This window comes from Phoxinus phoxinus (assembly GCF_949152265.1).
Source record: "Phoxinus phoxinus genome assembly, chromosome: 9".
Taxonomy (NCBI): Eukaryota; Metazoa; Chordata; class Actinopteri; order Cypriniformes; family Leuciscidae; genus Phoxinus; species Phoxinus phoxinus.
The window spans coordinates 4,947,226-4,974,288 of NC_136884.1; the positions used below are offsets into that span (position 1 = coordinate 4,947,226).

At 38.6% G+C, this 27,063-nt stretch overlaps 2 protein-coding genes across 26 annotated transcripts in view; one reads left to right on the forward strand and one right to left on the reverse strand.

The window, feature by feature from the left end:
• wnk1b (WNK lysine deficient protein kinase 1b) overlaps positions 1–605 on the reverse strand; it is a 77,601-nt gene extending 76,996 nt beyond the window's left edge. For all 23 annotated transcript variants that reach the window (XM_079623199.1, XM_079623183.1, XM_079623182.1 and 20 more), the window contains exon 1: positions 1–605. The gene's annotated coding sequence lies outside the window, so the exon portion shown is untranslated.
• On the forward strand, positions 30–26,208 carry ninj2 (ninjurin 2). 3 transcript variants are annotated; one of them, XM_079623213.1, is made up of 5 exons: positions 30–691; positions 1,724–1,853; positions 5,624–5,730; positions 24,978–25,188; positions 25,272–26,208. In XM_079623213.1, the coding sequence occupies exons 3-5, from the start codon at positions 5,695–5,697 to the stop codon at positions 25,418–25,420; spliced, it is 396 nt and encodes a 131-aa protein (XP_079479339.1). In that variant the 5' UTR covers positions 30–691; positions 1,724–1,853; positions 5,624–5,694; the 3' UTR covers positions 25,421–26,208. The 3 variants fall into 3 exon arrangements, with proteins under 3 accessions (XP_079479339.1, XP_079479337.1, XP_079479338.1); XM_079623211.1 differs by lacking the exons at positions 30–691; positions 1,724–1,853 and adding an exon at positions 17,942–17,978 and having other exon boundaries at positions 5,379–5,730; positions 25,272–26,196; XM_079623212.1 differs by lacking the exons at positions 30–691; positions 1,724–1,853 and having other exon boundaries at positions 5,382–5,730.
• The last annotated feature ends 855 nt before the right edge of the window (positions 26,209–27,063 follow it).

The window sequence follows — 27,063 nt, forward strand, 5'->3', positions numbered from 1 at the left end:
CTTTCGTATCGTCATATCCATTCCCCTCTGATGTAGACAAAGCGACAGCTGCAGTTGGCCGAGCGAATAATTTAAGAGCGGCAATAGCCAAATAATTATAATAGAGACAAAGAATCCAGGCTATAAAACCGAATGGTCATGAAAATATAGATTCCATGGATTTAGCACAGCTACGCGCTCATCGTACTGTTTGCTCGACAGGCCAAGTTCAACACGGGGCTGTTGAATCCAACGCGATGCAATGACTCTAATGAAAGCGGTATCCAGCGTAACGATGTATCCCGTGATAAAACATCATGACAAATCACAAACAGAGTCTGGTTCCGGTCGACTGCACGCGGATCCGCTGCAAACCACCGATTTTCTTCCTTTCACGTGAACAATGCAACAACATCCACTGCGGTTTGCGTTCGCTGCTGTCGAGCCGGTTGAATCGCTATCCTTATGCAGCAGTCGACAAATGACAACTGGTAGCCTCCATATACAGTATTAGGGTTTCTGTAGCTGCTGCTCTTGGTTCGGGTGGTGTTATTAGGACTCCAGTCTGTCACGTTGGTTTTAGCTCCGAGGCTGCTGCTGTCTAACTTACCCTCCCACTGAATACTGACAGCAGAGACGCGACGCCAGCCCGCCGGCAGTGTCGTAGACAGGCCTGAAGAGGTCGCTGTTTCCTCTCTGAGTTTATTTAGAAGTATGGGAAATAGCATTACAATGCAAAATCAGTTGATTCCCTTCCTCACTACAGTAGCATGTAAACATGATTGCAATTTGTACACCCTTGTTTGCCAGACTTATTCTTATTTTGTCCCAAAATTCTCAATGTCAGTGCATCCTGATCTGTGTTTTTAGACAGGCGGTGCTCTGTGATGCATGTTGTCAGTTGCACACCCTCTTATCTAAGTGCTTATTAAGAGCTTGCTTCACATTGTACCACAGCTCAGATGCCAATAGCTATATATTGTTTGCCCTGGCATGAAATTCTGGCTCTTCTGTCATGCTGTTATTTAAAGGTGGATTTGTGAGCATTAATCAGGCCATTAAAATGCGCTTTTACTGTATATTCTATAAACAAAGGCCTGGTTTCACAGACAGGGCTTAGATTAAACCAGGATTAGGCCTTAGTTCAATTATCTTTTATAAACGTGCCTCAGAAAGAAAAAAACATGCACACCAGTAATGTTTTTCTTTCTTTCTAAGTCACGTGTATAAGAGCTACTTAAATTAAATAAGGACTAATCCTGGTTTAATCTAAACCCTGTCTGTGAAACAGGGCCTAAACGTCAAAGATATTACAAAGATAGCACATACCAAAATAGCATTTTTTACTGTAGGTGCTTTATTAAAAATAAAAAATAAGGAAGCATATTCAGGTATGACAAGCAACATTTCTGTGGTCATGTTGCTACAATGAAATCATGCATATTGCAGGTACATATTAAGCATAACTTCAGTTTGCAAAAATGTGTTTTATAAATAAAATATGAATGCTACTTTAGGAAATGGCAAATACAAATTATGTAGTATTTTCATTTGGCAGAAACTGATTCACATACTGTATGCATGAAAAGTGTAAATTAAAATATAAAAGACATTAAAATGCTCAAATATATATTTTTGTCCTCTATACATGTACATGTGAGTATCTTTTTCTGTGGCCAGACACTGATTTCTCTTTATGTGAAGCCCTTATACTCGACATTTGTTTTTCTTGTTTGCTTTCCAGATGGCACACACGAGTAGGATCTTTGCTAACATCACAGATTCTCTATGGAGGCCCTACTGCTACATAAAACCACCTGTGGGGTCCAGCGAGGCAACACAAGCATGTGCAGGATCAGGATGTGCATAATCAAGTAAGACAGTAAGGTGTCGAGATCACAGTATGCGTCTTTGATCGCATGACTGAGGGGCTGTTTGTTCTGGATGCATTGACTGAGATGGGTACACTTTGTTCCCCTGCCCAAACGAAGGCAGTGATTGAGTTCTGTTGACATACAGGTCATGTAATTTAACACTGCTACTAATATCAAAGAAGATTGCTTTAACAATCCTTTCATTATTTGACTAATTGATTAGTGCAAACAGAAAGCGTCAAATGTGCATTATCTTTCTTTGTAGATTTAGGTGAATTTATTTCTCTAAATGGATTATTAAGGGGAATAACAAAAGTTAAGGACAGAGGAAGAGGACGCATGTCATATCATGTAGCTTCAGTACATCAGTTTATCCACTTGGCGGTGGTAATGAGGGAGTGAGAAAAATAGGCCTTTCTTTGCACCCAACCACATTATGAAAACTATAATTTGTATATTTTTTAACATTATGCAGGGTCTCCTCACTGTGTTTAAACTGGTCTTTAAGATTACTGCAGCACTCCGGAAGGGGAATATTTACTCTGAGATTGAAACAATGCACCAGATAATCTGAGTGTGAACGGGTTATCTTAAAGTCACCATGTCTAATGCCTCCTGGAAAGTTTAACATTCCAATGTAAAGAGCCACATGCTAATCTTTCAGCCCACTTGTATGCAAAGTCAGGTGACATATAAATGATAAAATGGCCCACTTTATTCAAATTCCAGCTCATGTACCAGGAAATATTTAAAGATCCTAACTGAAGAATTTTATTTTCAGCTATTTATATTGCATGCAAAAAAATAGGCTTTTTTTTTAAACTGAGCTCTACATGTTTTTTAAACTGAGCTCTACATGTTATTACAATTTTTTTTCTTAATAATACTGTACGCATTGTATAACTTGGTCATAAGACAAATGACCGGAATCTTACATGACACAGTAAAGCTCAGTACAAGTGTCCACATTCCCCTTCAGAACACTCTAGCGAGGTGATGACAGAGAGTTGGATAGAAATCTGTGTTTTTGTTCCTTCTGCTAAAGCAAGTCCTGTTTGGTGGTATAGAGCGGATGATACACAATGTACAGAGTCCAGGGGATGGGAGGATCCTGTTGTTTTTATATACTGTAGCCTATAGGGAAAACAAACTCACTGAAAGCTATCTCATTAATTAACTTAAGGGAAATGGCCTGAATGTGGTCGTTAAGTCTTCATCACACTGTTAACAATACTTCTCAGAAGAGTTTTGTCTCTGTGAAGCTTTTCAAAAAAAATCATATGCTGTACACTGGGGTCAGTAAGATTTTTGCTAGTAATGTACTTTTTTATAAAGATTAGCTGTTCTTTTGAACATTCATCAACAAATCCTAATGAAATGTATCATGGTTTCCACAAAAATATTAAGCAGCAACTGTTTTCAACATTGATAATAATGTTTTTTGAACCCCAAATCAGCATTAGAATGATTTCTGAAGGAACATGTGACACTGAATACTGAGTAATGATGCTGAAAATACAGCTTTGATCACAGGAATTAATTCGATTTTAATTAAATATATTCAAATCTAAAACAGTCATTTTAAGTTGTAATATTTAATATTTTTTAACAAATAAATGCAGCCTTGGTGAGCACAAGAGACTTCTTTCACAAACGTTTTAACGGTACTGACTGTATAATGTATAGCACATTAGCTCACACATTGGCCACTTGGACCAGAAGTTAATTTTAATTCAGTCTATTTTAGGCCTCAAAGTGGTCATCTGCTCTGGCTCAGTGCTTGAGGTTATACATGCAGGGATGTGTTGGGCACTAGCGGAGCACAAAGAACCACAAAGGCCACGTGTCCACCTCTATTGCAGCTGCAATGGCACTCAGCCCATGCACTATGTCAGTGACTGTAGCTGCTAATGTCTCATTGTGTATTTCAGTAGAGTAGCGAGTGAGTGACCAGCACGAGCTGTCACTGTGGGAACGGTCGAAGAGAGCGAACAGACTGCTGTTTAGTTCTTCACAGTTGAAGCTCTGGACGAAGTGAACCTTCATTTCGGAGGGCAAAAACATCTCGGCATCCATCTATCACCTTCTCACGAGTCGCTCTCTCTCTCCGGCTCCTCCTCGCTCTTGACTTTTTATTAGTGAGGCCCAGGACCCTAAGCAAACATGGCATGTTTAACATACCTGCATCGGGGCACTGCAGTTGAAAGGACCTTCTGTCAACCAACCTGCACCCTTAATGGAGTCTGCGCTCTTTACATTTTAGAAAAATCTGCTTCGTTTGATGCCTTTAGCCGATCCTCTCTGTGTCTGTAATTACAGCTATTATTATTCTCCCTTTGTGACTTCACTAGTCAAATCACTATTGTGACTGAATAATGGGACGTTATGTGCCTCGCTCGGATAATTGCTAACAAGAAAACAAGCAGGTCACTGTCGTCTTGGATGAAAATATCTATTTCATGGTTTAATACGTGACACGCTTTATCCAAATGCTCGCTGTTATCTAATATGTGGGAGCATCCCAAGGCCACATTGTAGAAGAAAGTGTCTCGTAACAGTTGCCGCTGAATAATGTGTGTCACACTGCTGGCTTGCTGGTTTGTGTATGATTGAAATGCAATATGCACAATATTGTGTTAGTTTTAATCACACTATATGTGGCTACACCTAAAAGTCATTATGAAACCGGTGGTCATAATAGATTCGGAAAAGCAATGAGAGAAATGACCGAATCATAAATTAATCATTAAAAAATATATTTTTCATTGAATCCGAAAAACATTCTTAATGATTAATTTTGGAATTAGACTGGTCCAATAAATGTTCAACTTGTCCAATGTCCAATTCATGAACAAATCATTATTTTAAATATATATGATCTTTTCAATAAATTTAGAAATTAGATTGATCCAATTTACTTACTCAGTGATTCTGGTCTCCAATACTTTAGAAGACTTGTATAACCATATAGCAAACAAGTCAGAGTTTTTTTTTTTGTAATATTTTTTAATACTTTTATGCCGTTTTGTGACTTTCATTGTGCATGAAAAAAAAAAAGTTATACAGGTTTGGATTGATATGAGAGTAAGGGATGGGTTTTGGTTGAACTATCCCTTTAAAGGGGAATTTGTCATTTCTGTACAACTAATTGTAACAAACAAAAAAACAGTTGTTTCCAACATATTTCCTGAAAACTGTAATTTCATTGTCCAGCCATAGAGCCAAATAGAGCGATATTGAAATAGCCAGTGTTTACACTTTTTAGGAAAATCAAACTACAGTATAAATGACTTGCGTGTTAAACTGGAGAAAGTATATCAGACATTACCATCAGTGAAGTTTACCAATGTCCCCAATTCATTTTTTGTGTGTTCTTTATATTAAAACACTAACCACATATTGGCCACACATTTATAAAAATATCAAAATGTTGCAGTTTGTCTGAATGTAGCCTTTGACTGGATTGGGGGAATTCAAGTCTAATAATACTGACTGGGCACTTGAACAAGAAACTAAAAAATCTCGTCTTTCTCCTCTCCGCAGACTGTGATTACACTGGATATATTTGACTGGTTTACTGTTTACAAAGGAGTGCTCAGTTTTGTTGTAAACCCAGTCCAGTGGGTTGGAGTGGCGCTGGACTTTAAAAAAAAGAAGAAAAAAAGAAAAAGAAGTGAATAACACACTTGTTTGTCTGGATGGCTGTCCTTGCTGTGTGCCATGAATTTCTTCAAAAGCTTTTGCCAACTTTCCCACTTTCCCTTTCTAAGGAACTCCGAGCGTATCTCGACTACGATTCAGCCGTACAGGGCACATCGACGACGGTCATCCGGGACTCGCCATGTCAGCAGCAAGAGGACGCACAGATCGACCACAGGTATGCTGAGACGTCCAGAAGCCATTGGTATTTCTTTGGGGTCTGCGACATGACATTCCTTATTTTCTTTCTCCTGATCTCTGTCCTTCTCTGTCCTCACGTCGGGGTGCAGAATGTTCTGTGTATTTAGAGGAAGGTGATCATGTAGTTCTCTCTCTTCTGAAGCTGAGCATCACTCAAAGAATCCATCAAATATCAATTAGTGATGGACTGCAAAGACAGACTCAACATTTAATGTACCCGAAGATCAACAAAACATGCACTTACCAAACTATTGCTGGGGTCAGGAGGATTGTCACAAACCTATGACAACCAAGGCTTCCCAGGGAGACAATTACAACACTCGGTTGGATGGAAACTGTATATGTTCAGTAAAAAAAAAAAAAAGAAGTCTGTTGAAGTGCAATTCTGGGGGGGGAAAAAGTCTATTTCTTGCATCATGATGTTTTTAGATGGCTCATAATCACAGTTGACAGAAATAGGCAATTCTGAATCTTTTTTGTAGGTTTTTAGCACTTTTTTAGGCCACCATAACTTTCATTTAGGAATAAAATACATTTTGAAGTTCAGTTACCGGTACTTGTTTTTTCTTAAAGGGATAGTTCACCAAAAATGAAAATTCTGTCATCATTTACTTTCTCTCATGTCGTTCCAAACCTGTATGACTACATGTATTTCATGTAAGACAAAATAATATATTATTTGTTTTATTCTAATTTGTCTAAAGTGAAAAGCATGATAACTAGTGTGTCACTCACTATTTTATTTATGTGCAGGTATTCATTAATGATGGTACAAGTGTTGCCACAATATCAAATAACTGTTTTCTATTTAAATACATTTTAAAATGTAATTTATTAATGTGGCCAAAACTGAATTTCCAGCATCATTATAGTCTTCAGTGTCACATGATCATTCAGTAATCATTCTAATAAGCTGATTTGCTGCTCAAGAAACATTTCTCATTATTATCAGAGTTGAAAACTGGTTAATAGGTTGAGCTGCTTAATATTTTTCTGGAAACTGAAACATTGTTTTTAAGGATTCTTTGACGAGTAAAAAGTTTAAAAGAACAGCATTTATTTGAAATAGAAATCTTTTGTAACATGTCTTCGCTGTTACTTTTGATCAATTGTAATGCGTCCTTACCGAATAAAAGTATTAATTTCTTAAACTTCTTAAACAATTAAAATGTAATGACCCAAACATTTGAACAGTATAATTTGCATTTTTATGCTTTTTTTTTCTCCAGAATTTTCTTAGTGAACTATCCCTTTAAGGTTTTATTCAATGGCCTTTTCAGACATGTTTCTATTATTAGTCGCATATATTAAATTCCACTTCCTAGGGACAAATTCCTGCAGGATTTGTTTGTCATAGGACTATCCTTGCCTCACATCCATCTGCCAAGCATGTGCCAGTAAATGTCCAAATGTCATATCTGCTGACTTGTTAATTGTATAACAACATTATATTATTATGTTTAATAACACTTGCCCATGGCCTGAGCAGCGAAGACAAATTAGTTATAAAACAAAGGTCTCAGTCCGGTCACTCACAGCAGAACGACACACCATCTGTCTGAGAAGCGTGGATCGGCGGGTCTCCAAACTAATCCACGGTCATGACAGTGAGCTTGGGATCCCATTTCCTCTGGATTACACACCACTTGCAGGCAGGGTACTATATGATATTACAGAACACGTTGATCCCTGTGAAAAAGATTGCCAGATAATGCGCTGATTATAACAACGACCATGGGGTTCATCGGATGTAAAATCCAAATCATCTGAACTTGGACATGGTATGCGATAACATATATTATTAGATAGGGATCTTTTGACATTGAAATTACTTGTGCATGTCTAAGCTGTATTTCTTTGGCAGTGCAATTTATATCTAATTCTCTCCAGTGTTGGAGTGTTTTTGTGAAGTACAGGATGATGACTGGCATTTCTGGGAATTGGCTACTACTCTTTGACCTGATGGCACATTGGTGCCACTTCGGCCGGGCTCTATAGTGGGCAGTAGCACCTGATCTGGCATCTCTCACACTAGTGTGACACGTTTGAAAGCAACACAGCCACGTGTTGAATGCATTTCCTTCAACTTCGTGTCATTTTCCCCTGCTTTTTTACTTGCTTCGTGACTGGGAGTTGACTGCGTGTTGAATTTATCAGTGTTGTAGTCGAGATCAGAGAGAGTCGAGTCTGAGTCGAGGCCGAGACCAGAGAGTGTCGAGTCCGAGTCGAGACCGAGACCAGAGAGAGTCGAGTCCGAGTCGAGACCGAGACCAGAGAGAGTCGAGACCGAGACCAGAGAGAGTCGAGACCGAGACCAGAGAAAGTCGAGACCGAGACCAGACCGAGACCAGAGAGAGTCGAGACCAGAGAGAGTCGAGTCCGAGTCCAGACCGAGACCAGAGAGAGTCGAGTCCGAGTCGAGACCGAGACCAGAGAAAGTCGAGACCGAGACCAGAGAAAGTCGAGTCCGAGTCGAGACTGAGACCAGAGAGAGTCGAGTCCGAGTCGAGACCGAGACCAGAGAGAGTCGAGACCGAGACCAGAGAAAGTCGAGACCGAGACCAGAGAAAGTCGAGTCCGAGTCGAGACCAGAGAGAGTCGAGTCCGAGTCCAGACCGAGACCAGAGAGAGTCGAGACCGAGACCAGAGAAAGTCGAGTCCGAGTCGAGACCGAGACCAGAGAGAGTCGAGTCCGAGTCGAGACCGAGACCAGAGAGAGTCGAGACCGAGACCAGAGAAAGTCGAGACCGAGACCAGACCGAGACCAGAGAGAGTCGAGACCAGAGAGAGTCGAGACCGAGACCAGAGAAAGTCGAGACCGAGTCCAGACCGAGACCAGAGAGAGTCGAGTCCGAGTCGAGACCGAGACCAGAGAAAGTCGAGACCGAGACCAGAGAAAGTCGAGTCCGAGTCGAGACTGAGACCAGAGAGAGTCGAGTCCGAGTCGAGACCGAGACCAGAGAGAGTCGAGACCGAGACCAGAGAAAGTCGAGACCGAGACCAGACCGAGACCAGAGAGAGTCGAGACCAGAGAGAGTCGAGTCCGAGTCCAGACCGAGACCAGAGAGAGTCGAGTCCGAGTCGAGACCGAGACCAGAGAAAGTCGAGACCGAGACCAGAGAAAGTCGAGTCCGAGTCGAGACTGAGACCAGAGAGAGTCGAGTCCGAGTCGAGACCGAGACCAGAGAGAGTCGAGACCGAGTCGAGACTGAGACCAGAGAGAGTCGAGTCCGAGTCGAGACCGAGACCAGAGAGAGTCGAGTCGAGACCGAGACCAGAGAGAGTCGAGTCAAGACCGAGACCAGAGAGAGTCGAGACCGAGACTAGAGAGTCGAGTCGAGACCGAGACTAGAGAGAGTCGAGACCGAGACTAGAGAGAGTCGAGTCGAGACCGAGACCAGAGAGAGTCGAATCCGAGTCAAGACCGAGACCAGAGAGAGTCGAGTCGAGACCGAGACCAGAGAGGTTGGAGAACCTAATGTTGGGTCTGAAACCAGACCTAAAGATATCTTCAAGAATATGTTAAATATTTGGTGGTAACAATAAAATTGGCACCATACTCAAACAGTAAATCAAATGTACCATGGAATCATGTACACTGTAATGGTAAAAAGGCCATTATTACAATTAACCATCTGACCTGGGTCCTGCTGCATTTGCGCGCCGCAAACGTTAGTCTCAAGTCATGACATGCGCAGTTGCGCACAAGAAAGTCAGCAATCATTGGACATTTCAATCAAACAACAATTTAAAGCAATATTAACATTATATTATTACAATAATAATCATTAAATATTTTGAATGGGACTCGAGTGGACTCGGGGATAAGTCTGAGTCCTAATATGTTCGAGTACGGGTCAATTCCGAGTCAAAATGCACACGAGTCCATGACAAGACCGAGACCATTAAAATATGGTCTCGAGTCCGAGTCTCGAGTACACAACACATTCATATTTAATTTCTGTGGAAATCCAAGCAACGCATAGATCTGTCTGGATCATGTCCCATGATGCAGTGCTGCTGTTGCAGTAACAATAATAGCAAATACTCAAATGCACCGTGGAATTCTGGGAGAAATAAGTGTTTCCAGATGTGGGATAAAAAACAGATTTGCACAATTATGTTGTCATCTATGAAGGGGTCCTGTAAAGCAGTCACATGATGAGATACAGTGCATTTTGTAGCACAGTTTTTTTATTATAATAAAACACACGTGCAATTTTTAAGTTTAATATGTAGTTTGATGATTTTGAAACTTCAAATGAAGGCAGATAAGAGTGATGCAGTCATGAGGTTTACTTGAAGGTTATGTAAGTGCATTAAACTGGGTTATTGGTAATTAGGTTTGTTTGCTATAATAATAATAACACACTGATTAATGTTTAACTCTCCTCCTCTGATTACAGTCGTCTGTCTGCTAGATGTTTGGACAGTTGGACACCGATATCTATATAGTTCATGTGTAGAAGAAGACAGAATGCCCACTGACTTGATGAAGTCTCAAAGTCACAATCAGAAATAGTAGGAGAAATTACTGATTTTATAAGCTTTTACAAGCTTTACCAAAAAGGCTATTCTTTATCGCATTTAGCTTTAAATAACAATTTACTGTATATTTCAAAATTGGTCTTCTATTAAAATAATAAATATTTTTTTAATCTGACTCCCAGCTGAAGCTGGACTGAAAAAATAATATCGACCTCTTTTAAATTGTCAACTGTCTATATTGTATCAGAGGCCCTTTGCGATGCTTATACTGGTCTTCATTTGTATATGCACAGCGTAATTATTTATATTTTATCTTGGTTGTTTCAACCAATTTTCTAGCATTGCCTGCTTGCTAGTTAGCTAGCGCGACTTCGCCAGCTGTGAAGGTAGCATCTAATTAGTTCAGTAATGAATCGCTACCATCTTTATAGCAACTTTTATTTGATTGAATTTTTGGGATATACTTTTCAAACTTTTCATAATGTGAGTTTGAGTGGTGAATGCTGCGCGTCGAGTTGTTTCAGAGGTAACGTACGTTTCTGAAATATCGAACTCTTTTGAATTGTCAAGTTGTGCTAAAATAAATATCATGAGACGTCCATCATCAGATGAATGATATGGAAAAGTTAAGTTAGAGCCGCTAAAGCCAGTGCTACTACCCATGCGAACATGAACACTTACACTTTTCCCTCCAAAAATATAGGCTAAAACTTATCTAAGTAATATACAGTATTTTGTCACCCTGCCTCTCCAAATGCAAAAGTGACATTAACAAAATGCAATAATGCAAAAACAACTGAAAAAGTACTTGGGTGTGTGTTTTATTTTATATTTACCATTCAATAATGCAATCGCTGCTGTCTGTCCCATAGAAGAACATGACAGCCAGCGTATGTTTTGGAACTATTGGGACTTACATGAACCACGTGACAGCCATAGCGGCGACATCAAAGAGTGTCGCAACTCTTTCTCTCTATGGCTCTGGATCTGGATAGTAGTGGTTTGCTATTGGACGATCTCATGTGAGTGACAGGTTGCTCCGCCCCCCTCTCGCCAACATTTTTCATCTCTAAAACATATCCCACAGTTCTGGGAATTTTTGGTGTATGTCACTGAGGTGATGCATGTGCAATACATACAACCAATAGGTCACGATGTGCCCTGGATTCAAGTCTGATGGGGTCCTCAAAGGTCAAAGCTATCAGAATGAGATATGCGAAGTGCATATTCCCTCATCTGTGGGAAGGGATAATGGGGCCCCTTTCACAGGGGCCTCTTGGTGAGAGATCTCACAGAGGACATGTTGCACCAGCATGTGAACACATCCGTGACCACCCCGCAGACACGATAAGCTCTTTGATAGAATGGTTAAAAAGTAACAACTGAAAGAAAATTGAAACTGACACAGTTCTGCTGTTGCCGTGTCTCTAGAGAATGTTTGCTTAAAGATATCGACTGACACTACAACCATATTTCAATGAATAACGCCCCAACCTGAGGTTGCGATTGTGTCACGTCTCTGATGAAACACCTTGATCTTTTTGATTTACTGTCCTAGTGACAACATGATTATTGCTTTGAGGGTTTGACATGATACACAATTCAGCGGGTGTTTGCGTTGAAATAATTATATATATTAAAGCAATATTTAAAATAAATGCTGTTCTTTTGAGCGTTCTGATCAAAAATCGTAACTTTGTGTAATAACCAGGATATCAGCCCTGTTTACACTTGGCACTAAGAAGCGTTTTCATCAATCCGATTACCAGAGGAAGATGCTAAAGACAAGTGTAAATGGGGTCAAAAATATTTTGAGCTTGTCCACTTTCGACCACTTAGAGGTATTTGAAAACGCATTAGACCGGATTGCTTTCGTAGTGAAAACGCTAATGTGGTCGAATGCATTCGAACAGTCACAAATGGCCGTCTACTCTCCGCTTACTGACCTAATGTTTAAACATATGGGAAGCATGCTAGCCAGACAGGATTTCAACTTTGGCTAAGTTTGGTTTGAAGATGAAAAAAGTAGGAAAACGTTTGAAAAACATGTAATGTGATGAACTACACCTTTGTGAACTTTTCAAACGCCAATTGCAATAAAGTTCAGACAATTGTAAGCGTAGCTTAATTATCCACATTTTATGGCTACTGTAGATATCAATACATAAACAGTCACACTTTGGTCTGGTTGTTTTCATATAACAGGCATGTGTAGCTCTTCTTTATCAGGATTCACCGGGATAGGACACACACATGGCACTGCTGGGCGAGTGTTTGAACATGGCTTGTCACTGACAGCATGATTGATCGTTCATGGGTCAGCTGTCAGTTTAAGTTACTTTATCCAGTCACATCTGTCTGCGTTTCTTCCTCGACAGCACTTCTCAGAGAGAAGGAGGGAAGGAAACACAGCGATCTTTAGTGGTCCAAACCAGTGGGTGCTCCGCATTGAAAGGCAGGAAGGCCCTGGAGGAAAGTCTCATGCTGAGATGTCACATGTGGAAGCAAAATATGCGGGGTTTTCTGGGGTAATGCCTTCTGCTTCCAAATCTGATTCTTTGGGAACCATATGAAATATGGCAATTTTTTTTTCCATAGACTAAGCAGAATCATCATGTTGCCTTCTCAAGTCACCATCATTGCGCTTTATTCAATGCTTCACAAATATGAGACAAATTCAAACTCGTGAAAAATAGTATTGAATACAATAGAAGACAATAGTGTCATTATTCGGCTCATGACAGTTCTCAGGACGCATTGGATGTTGGCTGTGTCTGAAAACTTAGACGTCTGACTTGTTGCCACTTGTACCCCACAAAACTGATTTCAGACAGACTTCTGAGGCAGCGTAACGGTTTAATGATCTACAGCAAATAGAGAGAGCTTTGGTGTAAATGAAGTGAAGAAATTACATCAAAAGTGGGAAACGTTGCTCAAAAACGTACATTTACACACAAACTGACCACCAACCACAACTTTCAGATGCCATCTTTCTTTTTTAGCGTAACTTTTATGGAATGGAACGCAAAGGATTGTGGGATATCAAAGGCAGCGGAGGATACATATATATGCTGCCTTCAAAAATCGATCAGATGAAGGTATTTCAGGAGACAGGAAGTGAAGTTAACATCAGATTTGGACGTGCCTTGATGCTTTCGGTCACAGCCGTAATCTTCAAAAAGAGTACAATCCCAGAATGCATTGCAACAGACTCATTTACTTAAATATGTTCTGCTTCCCATACTATGCCCTAAAAGTAAAGTACTGTTTTTGTGAAGAAAAAGTACTTTTGAGTGTGTAGCACCGCTCTGTCGTAGTTCTGATCGAATGGGTTGTTGGTAATATTAGCCATTAAAGTGTGTGTGGATCTGCACTTCGGATTTAAACCGGAAACCGGTATATTTGGAATACTCATTTCAACATACTTGAGACACTAGTTCTAATTTAGAATACTATTTAGGAGGGATAGTTTGCCAATTGGGACGGAGCAATGGACTTGAATATGGACTATATTACATATTTTTATTTGCTTATTTGCTGAGAAGCCTGTTCACTTTTTGACAGTTCGTTAGATTTGGGAACAGAGCAGAACTAAACACTTCCACTAAAATATAATTATTTTTATTAATGAACAAAAATATATATAAAAAACATACTTCCACATTATATAAAAAGCATATGTGTGAGATTATATAACTATTTCCTGTTATATAACCTTTCCCTCTGGAAGCCTCTTCTTCACAGACTCTCGGGCGATGTGTTTTTACTATGCTAGGCTATGCATTAACCTGTGTCCTTTCGCCACAAAGAGTAACTCATAGGAGAGGCATGTCTGTTAAACATGGTGTTGGGCTGCCCCACACTTTAATATGGGTGTGGATTTAATACCTTAGTCCCATACGACACTGACAGCGATCCAGGAGCCGGTCGTCTAAAGAGTCCAGCTGCTTTAATGGCTGATTGAAAACATGTTTGAGTATAAGGCACAGTGAGTCGGTTGTGGGTTTTTAAACCAGTGACAAAGGTGTCAAATATTTTTATTGAAGTGGTCAACAGGCGGTGCTTGGATAGTATTTAGACCCTAGACCACAAAGCAATGCTTTGTAAACCAATTCAAGAGCGTTTTCATGCTGCGGCCCTTGTTTTGTGGGGGCCGAAGAAAGGTCATGACCTTGGGTTTCCATGCTCTTCATACTGAAATTAATTTTCCAGACGAATACACAAACAAACGTGACATTCAGAAGCTTGTTTAATAAGAGTGGCCCATGTGGGGCTGTTCAGCTAGTATAGTCAGTACACATGTGTTTGTGACTGTTTGGCATCCGTCCATCCTGATGTCAGAGACGCTTGATGTATTCTGAGATTATTTATGTTGCCTGTTTGACTCACAGATGCCTTCCTGTCCCTGGGAACACTCACTGCTCTCTGATTGATGTGAACACGCAAATGCACAAAAAACATTTCTATTTTTTTATGTTTTGTTTGAACAGTTTTTTTTTGCCACTTTAGTTCTTCTGTTTTTGACTTTCTCAAAGGAATCGCTGCATTGTTGTATTTTAATAAACAGAATGGAATTTCCATGGCAGCTAAGAATCATAATCGTTGATATTTTAACATAAAAAAATGATGTATTTAAAATAAATATGGCAAAAATCACAATATAAAAAAAACCAATACATAATAATATTTTGTGAGCAATTTTTTCCATTTATTTTTCATGTTCTTAAGTCTTTAAATGTAATAGTTTTTAGAGAACCATGTGTAAACACACGCATATATAGTTGTGTGTTTAAAATTAATATGTCAAATTACAGTATAACAATAAAAAAAAACAATACTTGTTATTTTCTTTTTCTTTTTTTTATAGCACTAAATAGGATTAAAAAAAATAACATCTAAAGAAACATCTGGAACTAAAATGACACTTAATTTAAACAATTATAAAAAGGACAACATTTGAGCATATTTTGCTCCACTTGCTTTCTTTTCTCCCTCTTTTTTTTTTTAGCTTCTTGTTCCCCTGCAGGACAAAGTCGGTACTGCATGAGACCATGAACACCCCAGTAGAAGTTTCTTAGACACTACATGGCCTTCAGAGCTGGATGAGTCATCACAGCCCCATAAATCTGAAGTCGGCGTGCCCGAGAGATTGTTCTCAGGCAGATAATAAAGCTTAATGTGTTTTCAGGCGCTCCATTTGACAAACTGGACGTTCCACTATAATATGACACCAGTCCTTTGAGATGCTTCCACACACACACACACACACACACACACACACACACACACACACACACACACACACACACACACACACACACACACACACACACACACACACACACACACACACACACACACACACACACACACACACACACACACACACACACACACACACACACACACACACACACACACACACACACACACACACACACACACACACACACACACACACACACAGAGAGGGTCATGAAAGGCCTGTCTCCCTCTAGCTGTTTGTCAACTCATTGACCAGCAGAGCAGGAATTTGCACTCACATTTCTAGCTGTTTCAACGGTATTATTCAGTATGAAAGACATTCCAGCCCATGTGACTACAGCAGTCATGACTAAAGCAGTCAGCCGTTTCGGTGCTTTCCAGAGCGGCTGCTGCCCAATCCAGGCCATTTTGCCTTTTGATGCCCTGCCATACCAACACTATCCCAACCACACCCCTCCATAGACACACACATTCACACATACTCTAACTTTAGAGTGTGTTAACCTAAAGAGACAATTAAAGACCACTGGTATAATGATATAGCATAGTGTATAAATCTGAGTAACTTCGAGGTCAGTCTGACAGGGCAAAATGCCGGCAGTATAATCATCTATCATTTTGAATATGCTATAAAAAAAAAAATTCTGGTGCCCTCTTTTATGATTACAGGCCAGTGATGATAATGAGAGAAACGTGGAAATTGTTAACAAGTGGGGGAAATGGGTTGTTCCCACTGCAAATGTGCACTTTTATCTTATAGCTTGTTGCTAGGATGGGAAATACAAATATTTGCCATTGGATACAGTTAAAACCAACATAAGATTTGCCAGGGTAATAGAGAAATACAGGTTTATCAGAAAAATTAAATAACACAATAAAAAAGCTGTATATTTTATGATATATTTAAATATATTTAATTAAGTAAAAATAAAATCTATGTTATAGTACATTATATTACGCTTACAAAAAGAGAGAGAGAGAACATTTTTTTTCTCTTTTACATTCCATGCCATGTTTGTTACAATGTAAAAAATGATCAGTTGATTTAACTTAAAAAGGCAAGGAAACCCATTGCCTTAAAATGATTAAGTAAATAACTTATTTTTTTTTAAATTATGCATTAGGTTTATTTACTTAATAATTGCCGAATCAGATTTTCTCACTTTTTTCACTTGAGTCAATATTTTTTAATATCTCTTTCACTTTCTAAGCTAATATCCAAGCTAATATGTGTTTTCTAAACACATATGTATACTTTACAGTCAGTAATGTGAAATAAAACAAAAATAAAATAAATAATAGGAATTGGATGTATTTAATTATATATTTGATTAAATTAAATGGCATTATACTTTTTTTTTTTTTTTTTGGTTGATTTTATTTTGTAAATGTTTTAAATAAATTAAACTTTCTTTTTTTTGTTTTACTCTCCGTGCCACACACTTATGTCACATCGTAACACAGAATTGGTCTGGTCCAGTCCAGTTTGTCTGAGGTCATCATGTTTTCATAGGGAGGGACAACACAGGGAGCTCAGGGGAGGTGTAGAAAAAGTGAGGGAAGAATGGAGAGAGAGAGAGAGAGAGAGAGAGAGAGAGAGAGAGAGAGAGAGAGAGAGAGAGAGAGAGAGAGAGAGAGAGAGAGAGAACTGGGTGATAAGATGGTGCTGGAAAACTGAACTGACAAACACAGACCTCCGCCCTGAGCTCAGGATCCCGCTCTACACTTCCTCTGCTCTTCCATTTACATTTACATCTCTCCTTTTCTCTCTTTATTATTGTTTCCAGGACAGATGGGACAGAGAGAGCCCTGAGCCGAGTGCTGCAGATAAACTGGTTATCAAAGGAGAGAGAGAGTGTGTGTGTGTGTGTGTGTGTGTGTGTGTGTGTGTGTGTGTGTGTGTGTGTGTGTGTGTGTGTGTGTGTGTGTGTGTGTGTGTGTGTGTGTGTGTGTGTGTGTGTGTGTGTGTGTGTGTGTGTGTCATTGCTGGACTCGTCTTGGGTTAATGCTGAACATCATGACCCATTTTATAGAAGTGACCCCAGTTGTCCAGCTCTGTGTCGCTGTATCCCAATAAAACCCAGCAGAACACACTCACGGACACATTTGTAAACAAGGACAAACTTGTATTGTTTTTATATAAACTTTACACTTTCATATAAAGCTACTATAATGACAAACTGTAAACATATATTTTTTTAGTGTTAGAAGAATAAATGTATACGTAAAAAAAAAATGTTTATGTTTGAGTTTTCCAATTGAGGACGACCCCAAAGGGACGTTTGGTCAGATTTAGCTCATTTTTGGGGACAATTTTGTCTCCTAGCTATAGTTTAGTACACACACATTCCCAATCCGCTCACGTCATAGTTACTTCAATGACAACCCACTAAGGCACCGTATCTGATCATCTACTCGTCCTTGTGTCTCTACAGGAAATATAAAGGATGGTGGGTTCATGGGAAAGAGAAGGTAGGAATTTTATCCTGAAGCTTAAAAAGTAAAGCAAACATTTCCTGTACTATAACAGTGGAATGACAAGCAGACCTGGGTCAGGGATGATATTAGCATGAATTCTTTAAGAGCAGTGTCTCCCTTGGGCGCCAAGTGTGTGTGTGTGTGTGTGTGTGTGCGTGTGTGTGTGTGTGTGTGTGTGTGTGTGTGTGTGTGTGTGTGTATCTTCAAATGTATCTTCTAAAAGCAAATTAAAATAGACACAATTGAAACAAATGCTGATATGTTACAGTACGCGTATTAAAAGACCAGTGAACGATTTCTGAGAAACGCTGTTGATATTTGATATCAACCCAAACAAACACACCCCTCCCTTCATCGCTCCGCCCCCAAAATGCATGAACACGCAATAAACAGTGGATGTCTCTTTATCATAAAGAGAAAGCTTCACGAAAAATAATGCGAAGATGACGAACGAACGGCAAGGAAGAACATACAAGAGTAGCACAGTTTATACAAGCGAGAGTTGTTTGCTAGTCGCCAGCAGTTTTCAGACACACAATGACGCTCAAAGCTGGCCTGTTACTAGCTAACATTACAACAACAGCATTGGTTCTGTGAAACCTGGCATATCAATATATGAAGCAGAAACAACACAACCTCTGCGTTGCGTTTTCAGGTTTCTCCAGCACTGGAAAGCTTTATTAATTTGGCTCTTGCCTGATCATACCAGTTTCCAGTGATATTCCTCTGATCTTTTCTCTTTAATGTCTCTCAGCCATTTCTCTTTCTACAGTCTTTCTTCAAATCTCACTCATGAGTGTATACACCCCGACTGCTGATTGACTACAAGTGTTGTGTTGACATATTGAAGACTCATCCTGCACTCACTCATTTTGTCCAATCAAATACTTTCTGAAATGAGAATTTCCCTCCCCCTTGTACCAACTATCTGACCATATAAAGTAGCAAATCATTTTCATGTCCGTAATGTTCAAATACAAAGATGTCAGCATGTCCTTCCCACTCAAACTTCCCGTTTTAATAGAGGAAAGGTCTTTTCTCCTATGGGTTCCGTAATTATATAATGGGTTTTTTTTTTCATGACGGCAAGAAGAAGGGCATCACCGAAGGTTATGAGTAAAAACACAGTCACAGTTTAACAGAAAACACATTTCCAATCTTTTAGACTGCCTGCAGAAGTGAATTCTGGGAAGTGAAAATGGTCAAGTCAGACAGAAAGAGTGAGGGGTGTTGTGGGGCGATAAACCTTATGTTTGCCTTCATATGTGTGTAATTGTATATAGAAAGCGAGAAAAGAAACCGGGTTTAACTGTGGTCTCTGCACGTACGGACTGCTGTGTATTTGGTGAGCTTCACGACCTCAAAAGAAGAACCAACACTAATTTTCTATTCACCATTTCTGCATCTAAATTGTCTTTTTTTCTCAGCCTCTATTTAGCCACATCCGCATGACAAATTCTAATTAAGTCAACCGCAGTTAATACACAAACCCCTTCCTCTGCCCGTGTGAAAACAACACACATGTTCCCAACCTCCCGTATGAACACAATAGCAGCAGAAGTGACACACTGGAGACTCACAGTGGCAGGAAGTCAGTGCGGGCGATAGTCTGATAATGAGCAATTTTTAATAGTTCATTACAGATGCACAGTGTCGTTTTAGAGACCTTATCTATCTATCTATCTATCTATCTATCTATCTATCTATCTATCTATCTATCTATCTATCTATCTATCTATCTATCTATCTATCTATCTATCTATCTATCTATCTATCTATCTATCTATTTATCTATCTATCTATCTATCTATCTATCATTTTTGTGATAATGTGAATGTGTTGTCACGAGGTCATGCGGTTCTCAGGTGTGACGGCTGCCTCAGGCTCGGTGGGCGGGAAGGGGTGTGTCCCATCGCACCCTCTCTGCCTCCTCTTTCCCTGTGTTTAATTTGAAGTGAAGATGTTCCAGTGTTTATAGCAACTGTCATTATAAACATAGCGTGACCCTCTACCAATCTAAACAGCCCACAGTACGCCCCACGGATGACTTCACTTAGACGTAGAAAGAAATCTGTTATTGCACAAATGCAGACATGCTGTCAGTGATAAAAGGCCCGGTTTTATTGGTTTATACAGACTAAAACCGTCCATGTGAAGTTTGTTAAACACACTCTCAAAAGCACTTATTTTCTCAGTGAGGGAATAAGCAAAAGTTTGACATCAGATTTATACTTTAGTATACTTAAGTGATAAAGTATAAAGTACAAGGCCTTCAGTGCCCTTTTGTAAAACAATCAAGTGCATTACAAAGACGTTACGTCCAAGTGCAATGAAGGCTACTACTACATAATAAAAACAAGAAGTTAATCAATGAAACTTACATTTTAATGAGAGTTTGTCATTCCAAATGAAGACGAAGCAGGATGAACCGTTCAGCATCTTCAAACAAACATATAGTTGTGTTTTGTTCCTTAGTGAATCTGGATGAATTGGTTGAGTGAATAATACAACGACTCACGTATAAAAGAAGTGCATTTGTCATCTCAGCTGTCTCATTTCAGAAAAGCAACCGTTATAAAAATGTACTATGAGGTGTTAATTACAGCAATTTCTTTCTTACTTTAGAAATCAATGGTTGCTTTTCTGGACTGAGAGCCTCGACGACGTCTGCGGCTGACAAATGCGACCTGCGGACGGTGAAGAATTCGAGATGAGATAGAAAAAACAGTCCCGTGTTTCGTTCGTGAATTATTCAATGCGTTTAAACAAACGATAGGATAGCTGCAGGTCATAATGGGCTTGCCAAGGCGTGCTGAATGCTACACAATGCTGCAACAGAAACTAACCCCTAACCCTACCCCACACCAGAACAGGGAGCTTTTGCAACCAATTTGAAAGATCTTTCGTCAAGCCCATTACTCTGACCTGCAGATACACACACTTTATGATTCACTCGTAAAGACACTCCTGAAGTCACCTGTCGCCACCTACTGGTAACATTTAGCCTGTAGAAAACAATGCTTTAAAAATCTGTTAGATCTTGTACACTTCCCATTTTGAGTCTTGCATTTTTTTAAATAAAATATTACATCATATTAGGCAAAACAAACTTGAATAGGGCAATATAAATGTGAGATATTGACTATATGACTTTAAATGTTTGTAATGCTTCAAGTGAATGTAATGTTGTAATACTCCATGTGTTCTTTATCCCCTACAGTTGCTGGGAAACTTAAGTTTACTGTATCTAAATTCCCCAGAATACTCTGGGCCCCAACCGACCTGTCAACACATTCCTAAAGCTCCATTCACTCTCTAATTGGCTAGAATGCCATTTCATCCTGGCCCTGATTGGCTCACTTCTGAAAGTTCTGAGGCAATATAACTTTACCAGCTCTGTTTACATGGATCCCGGGTTGCCATGATGACATTGATATAATGTTGCAATACAGTGGGAGTTTTGACAGTTCTGACATATTTTTATGTAACTGCACTTGTTGATTGATTGTGACATTTCTTTCACACTCTGATATTTTTATGTCTCAGATTCAGGGCAGAGCAATTGAGGCCAAAGGTCATGCTCTACAGGCCAGAATGTCCAACAGGAAGGAATACATGTTTGAAGGGCAGAAGATAATGTCGGATCTTTACATTTTGCAGCTTTCATATCACCCCTTGTATCCCAAACATAAAAACCGGTTTTAAATCCATCGTCACGTTATCCTGGCATGTCAGAGCACAGAATGGCAGAAACCCTTGTAGTCATAAAATCTCACAATATTATCATCGTAATATGAATCCAGTAGAGACAGAAAGACCTTTGTTTTCCAGCACTCCCCAATAAAGAAGGAAAGGGCTTTTATGACAATCTTTCATAACTACTCCTGCCTTTGGGGACAGCATCGTTCCAATGCTTTCTTTGTTTCGAGGGTTTTAATTGATCAGGGTTACGCCATTGAAAGTAAACAGAATTTATTCTCAGTTCATGCCGCTGCTGGTTTAAAAATGTGAGTGGCTCATACAGTAACTTGCAATGAAAGAAAGGAAATAGAGAGCAAAATAGATCTGACCCAGCGGCCTGGCGATGTGACCGTTTCCTGACTTCAAAATAATATTTCATTCACAGACTAAACAAGTTTCCCACAACAAAAATGTACTGGGTCATTGATGGTGTTTTTATTCAGTTACAGTATTTTTCCCTTTTAAAGGGGCTATATGTAGAATTCAGAAACCCTTGTTATTAGCGACACATGTGGCCATTAAGTGAACTACAGCCAACAACTTATTGCTGTTGATCGTGCATTGTACAAGCTCTGCTATTCACCGGCATCATGTCCACTCATGAGGTAATTACACTGTTTGATTATAAAGTATATTTGAAAACCTTTTACCATACTTTCATCATTTATTTGTCCTATTTTTTCAAATTTATTTGTATATTTTATAGTATATTTTACTTTCCATTTGAACAAATTGAAATTTAATCATAAAACTGTTATTACAGGTTTCTATGATAATCCAATCAAACAGAGAAATAATCACAAACAATTTCAATATTTATTGCTTCAATTATTATTATTATTATTTTAAATGATAATTTCCTCTACTGTACAGATTTATTTAATAAAAATTTAAAATAAAAAATGTGTTTACCATGATACAGAATAAAATGAATTTTATCAAATAAATAGTTTTAGAGAGTCACATAGGCCTATATATTTATTTATGTGTTTCTCTCTTTTCTGTGGTGAACGAGAGGTGCTTTCAAACCAGCATAGAGGGTTTGAATGTTTACAAGGACCCTCCTTCTTATCGGCACGTGTTGTGAGACGTGGTTGCCAAGAAGAAGAAGACGGAGCAAAAAAAAAAGTTATTTGTTTGAGTGAACCCTCCTCGCCCTTTCCCATTTGCTATTGGACGTGAGAGCAGCCAATGAGGGGGTGGGGAGGTGGACTTCCTGTGGGCCAACTACATGGGCCCCACATGTAAAATATTCCTGACCTCTCCCATGGTGTTTATTTTAAAAAGAAAAAAGGAAAACGTTCCCCATCATTAAGGAAAACACTGAGCCTGTGCATGTGGTATTTGGACGCTTGCCTGGTCTTCGTTTTACTGTGCCGTGATTGGTGGAGAGGAAACCAGCTCTTCATATGTCGCTTGTATGAAGCATGCATGTTTGTTCTGGTGTAGATAAGACATCTGCCCGAGGTCATGTGTGTGTAGATGCAATCTCTTCAGTCCACATGTCTCTAACAGGTCCTGTAGACAGTGATAGGGGGTGTTAGGAGAGACAAGATTAAAAAGAGCAATCATGAAACACAGGAAGTGAAGCGCAAATGTTACATTGATTGATTTTGAGATTTGATAGAAAGGATTGACGGACGCAAGAGGATAAGAAATACAATATGAAGAGAGGGTGTAGATGATGATTTTTAATATAGTTTAGTGGGTTCAGTGTTTATTTGGCATTGAAGTGCCACATTTATTTGTTTAGTAGTGTAGTAGTAGACTTATTTCTGTAATTTTAGAAGACATGATGAATTTTTTTATAATGTTATATTTTTCTTCATTTATTATTACTTTTAAATAATAAATTATATCACATTCAGAAAGAAAGAAAGAAAAATACGATTTAAATATCTAGCGCCCCCAGGTTGTTTCTACAAAAAAAACATTGAAGATCGAAAGATTTTTAGTAAAATGCTGCCATCTATTGGTAGCTACAGTGGTCAAATTCATGACTCATTAAAAGTCAGTGCATTCATTTATCATGAAAAACCTTAAGAATATTCAGGTTTTTTTAGTGCATTTCATTAAACAGTCCATAAATGATGTTAGTCAACACAAACATCCATAGCACAGACTTTTTCATATAGTTATATTTTAATTTTATTGCATAAATCAAAATAGCTTGTGTTAAAGAATTGCTCTGTTTAAAGATTTTCATGCATATAAATTAATATTTATAGCCTACTTATATTTTTGTGAACGAAATTAACTATTTATGTGTGGAAAAAAATGAGAATGTATTTGTTTTTGTTGAACAAAATAAATAGGTTTGAGTGTTTGTCCAGACGTGTGAAAGAAATAGTTTTGACATTTTAATGGGTTCATTCAGCCTTCTTCCATTTGCACTGAGAACTTCTCTCACTTTGAAGGATCGTATCGGTAGGCTATCTCACAGATGTTGCTGGAAACCACTGATATTTCTTCTAAAGATGAGGTTTGGTCTCTTGTTTTCCTCTTGTTTTGTCACCGGAGAGATGACACATCAACCGAATGCTTTTAAATACAATACAACGTTCACCAAACGTGGTTATGATAATGCAGAAAGAGGCTACTGTAAATTAATCATGTAATTGTGTCATGCAAAGAAAAATAATTAATCCAAACTACAGTCTCACAGCTATATCTACAGTCTTAAATATAGCCTACTTCATAATCAAATTATCATAACAATGCAATTTTAATGACCTAATCTGCCGACATTATGCCAGAATTGCAGAGCTGATGCAAACATATTATCCACATCGCTGTGATCAGATCAGATGCTTTCTTAACTGCTGTTTTTTCACCGCTCTCATTTTTGTTGTAGGCTATGTTTATTTTGTTATTGAGAGGAAAGCGCGCCCAGATATTTACATATATTATACAGATATTAGCCTACTCATCTAAACATCGCTCTCAGCAGCGTGGACAGAGTGTGAATGTTCATTAACAACAGTAGCCTGTATCAAAAACAGTATATTCAAAAGTAGGCCTATTATCAACTTCTTCCTATTCTACTTCTAAATCAAAAAAACGAAATATCTTCTCCATGATACAGTATCATTGAATCACGTCCTTGTACGTCATATGGCTGCAGTTCACTTAACGGCCACCGACGTTAAGTGGCGCTAATAACACCAGTTTCTGTATCATGCATATAGCCCCTTTTAATTCATTATTTCATTTAATGTAATATTTTAAGTTGAATTGAGTTTTTTCTGTCAGCCCGCAGAACCTCTCAACTTGAACCACTATGCCACTAAGAAGAGTATAGCAGAGAGCATGCTGGATGTGGCGCTGTTGATGGCGAACGCCTCTCAGCTGAAAGCCGTCCTGGAGCAGGGCCCTGAGTTCAAGTACTTCCTCACGGTCATCATCCTCATCGCTGCGTCACTCTTCTTCCAGGTGCTCGCAGGCGCTCTCTTCGTCAACATGGGTGAGCTGGAAATACAGCATGCATCATGCACAAAATCGGCCAGGGATGGAGTTAGTAATTCCTATACAATCTTTCTTTTTCAGCACGCAAAAACCTCAATGATGTGGCCAATCAGAGGAAGCTGGACATAATGAATAATGTGGCCACAGGGCTGGTGTTCCTCACCGTCATCATCAACATCTTCATCACCGCGTTTGGAGTGCAGAAGACAGGTCTCTATCCTAAACAGTAAATGTCTGGAAGATCCTAGAGGATTCTGTCTTGACATGTGAAAAATATATATCAAAGTTGAATATGCATGCTATAAGCAAACTGAGTTTTTATCAAGCTTGTGACTGTTTCTTACACGTTTTTAATAGTTATGATGAAAGTCACATCCATTCATGAAAGACTTCCTCCTGGCTTTGATATTTATAAGACACGATTATTTAAAAGGCTTTCTTATTTGTTTCTGAAGAGGGCATTATATTAAACAGTCTATAAACATTCATTTATCCTAGACTGTCCAGTGATTTTATATTACAGAAGCAAAACTTATATAACATGCATCATCTAATATATTACAAAATATATTGATTATTACAATGCATATATGCATCTAATAATCTATCTAATAATGTTTCTATTCATCCTGTCAATTGTAAAACTAATAAATGTTTATCATGAATTACTCAACTGTTTGCCATCCAATTTACTGTATTTATATAGATAGATAGATTCAGAAATAATTTTATGCTGATTTGCTGTTCACAATACATGTCATCATCGTCATCATCAATGCTGCTTAGTATTTTTGTGTATTTTTTAGGATTTTATGAAAAAAGCATTTCTTTGAAACCGAAATGTCTTGTAACATGATTATAAATGTCCTTACTTTCACCTTTGATCAATTTAATGCTTCTTTCATCTTCTACAAGAAAAGCTACTGACCTCTAGTGGAATATATATATTTATATTACACTAACAATTGGAAACAAATAAAAAAACGAATAAATCCCTTTCAGGCTTTAAATGTTAATTAAATTTGTCTCTTGGATTTATGTACACTAACTAAATCAAATATATAAAAATAATAATATTAATAATAGGTCAACATCAGACATACAGTTGAAATAATGATGGGTTGTAAATAGAATTGGTTTAGTTGCTTTATTTCATTGTTACATTGCAGTTTGCAAATGTTTCCAGTAAGAATGATGGTGTAATTTACTGACAATGATAATCTGAGAACTCATCGCAGTGTTAAAGGAAAGAGAGGGTAATTTATAAACTGTTCTCGGTTAAAGGGACAGTTCACCACAATTTTTTAATTCTTTCATCATTTACTTAAGTTGTTCCAAACCTGATTTCTTTCTACTGTTTAACACAAAGGAAGATATTTTGGAGAATGTTTGTAACCAGACAGTTGATGGGACCCATTGACTTCCATGGTATTTTCTCTCTCTCATAGTCAATGGCTACCGTAAACTGTTACCAACATTCTTCAAAATGTCTTCTTTTGTGTTCAACAGAGGAAAGAAATCCATACAGGTTTCAACTTGGTTGGATCAAGTTGGATCAACTTGAGGGGGAGTAAATTATGACAGAATTTTTATTTTGAAGAACTATCCCTTTAAGGGAACTGAACAGGAGAGAACATCATGAACCTGTTCATACTCTGGGTCTATGAAACCTTTTCCTGCAGTCATGCTTCAGTTTCACAAGCAGACATATCAGTCAAACCCCAAATTACACACAGAAGACCAATGCTGGAGGAGGTCTTCATTGTGTGGGTATACAGATTTATACCTGTGTGTGTGTGTGTGTGTGTGTGTGTGTGTGTGTGTGTGTGTGTGTGTGTGTGTGTGTGTGTGTGTGTGTGTGTGTGTGTGTGTG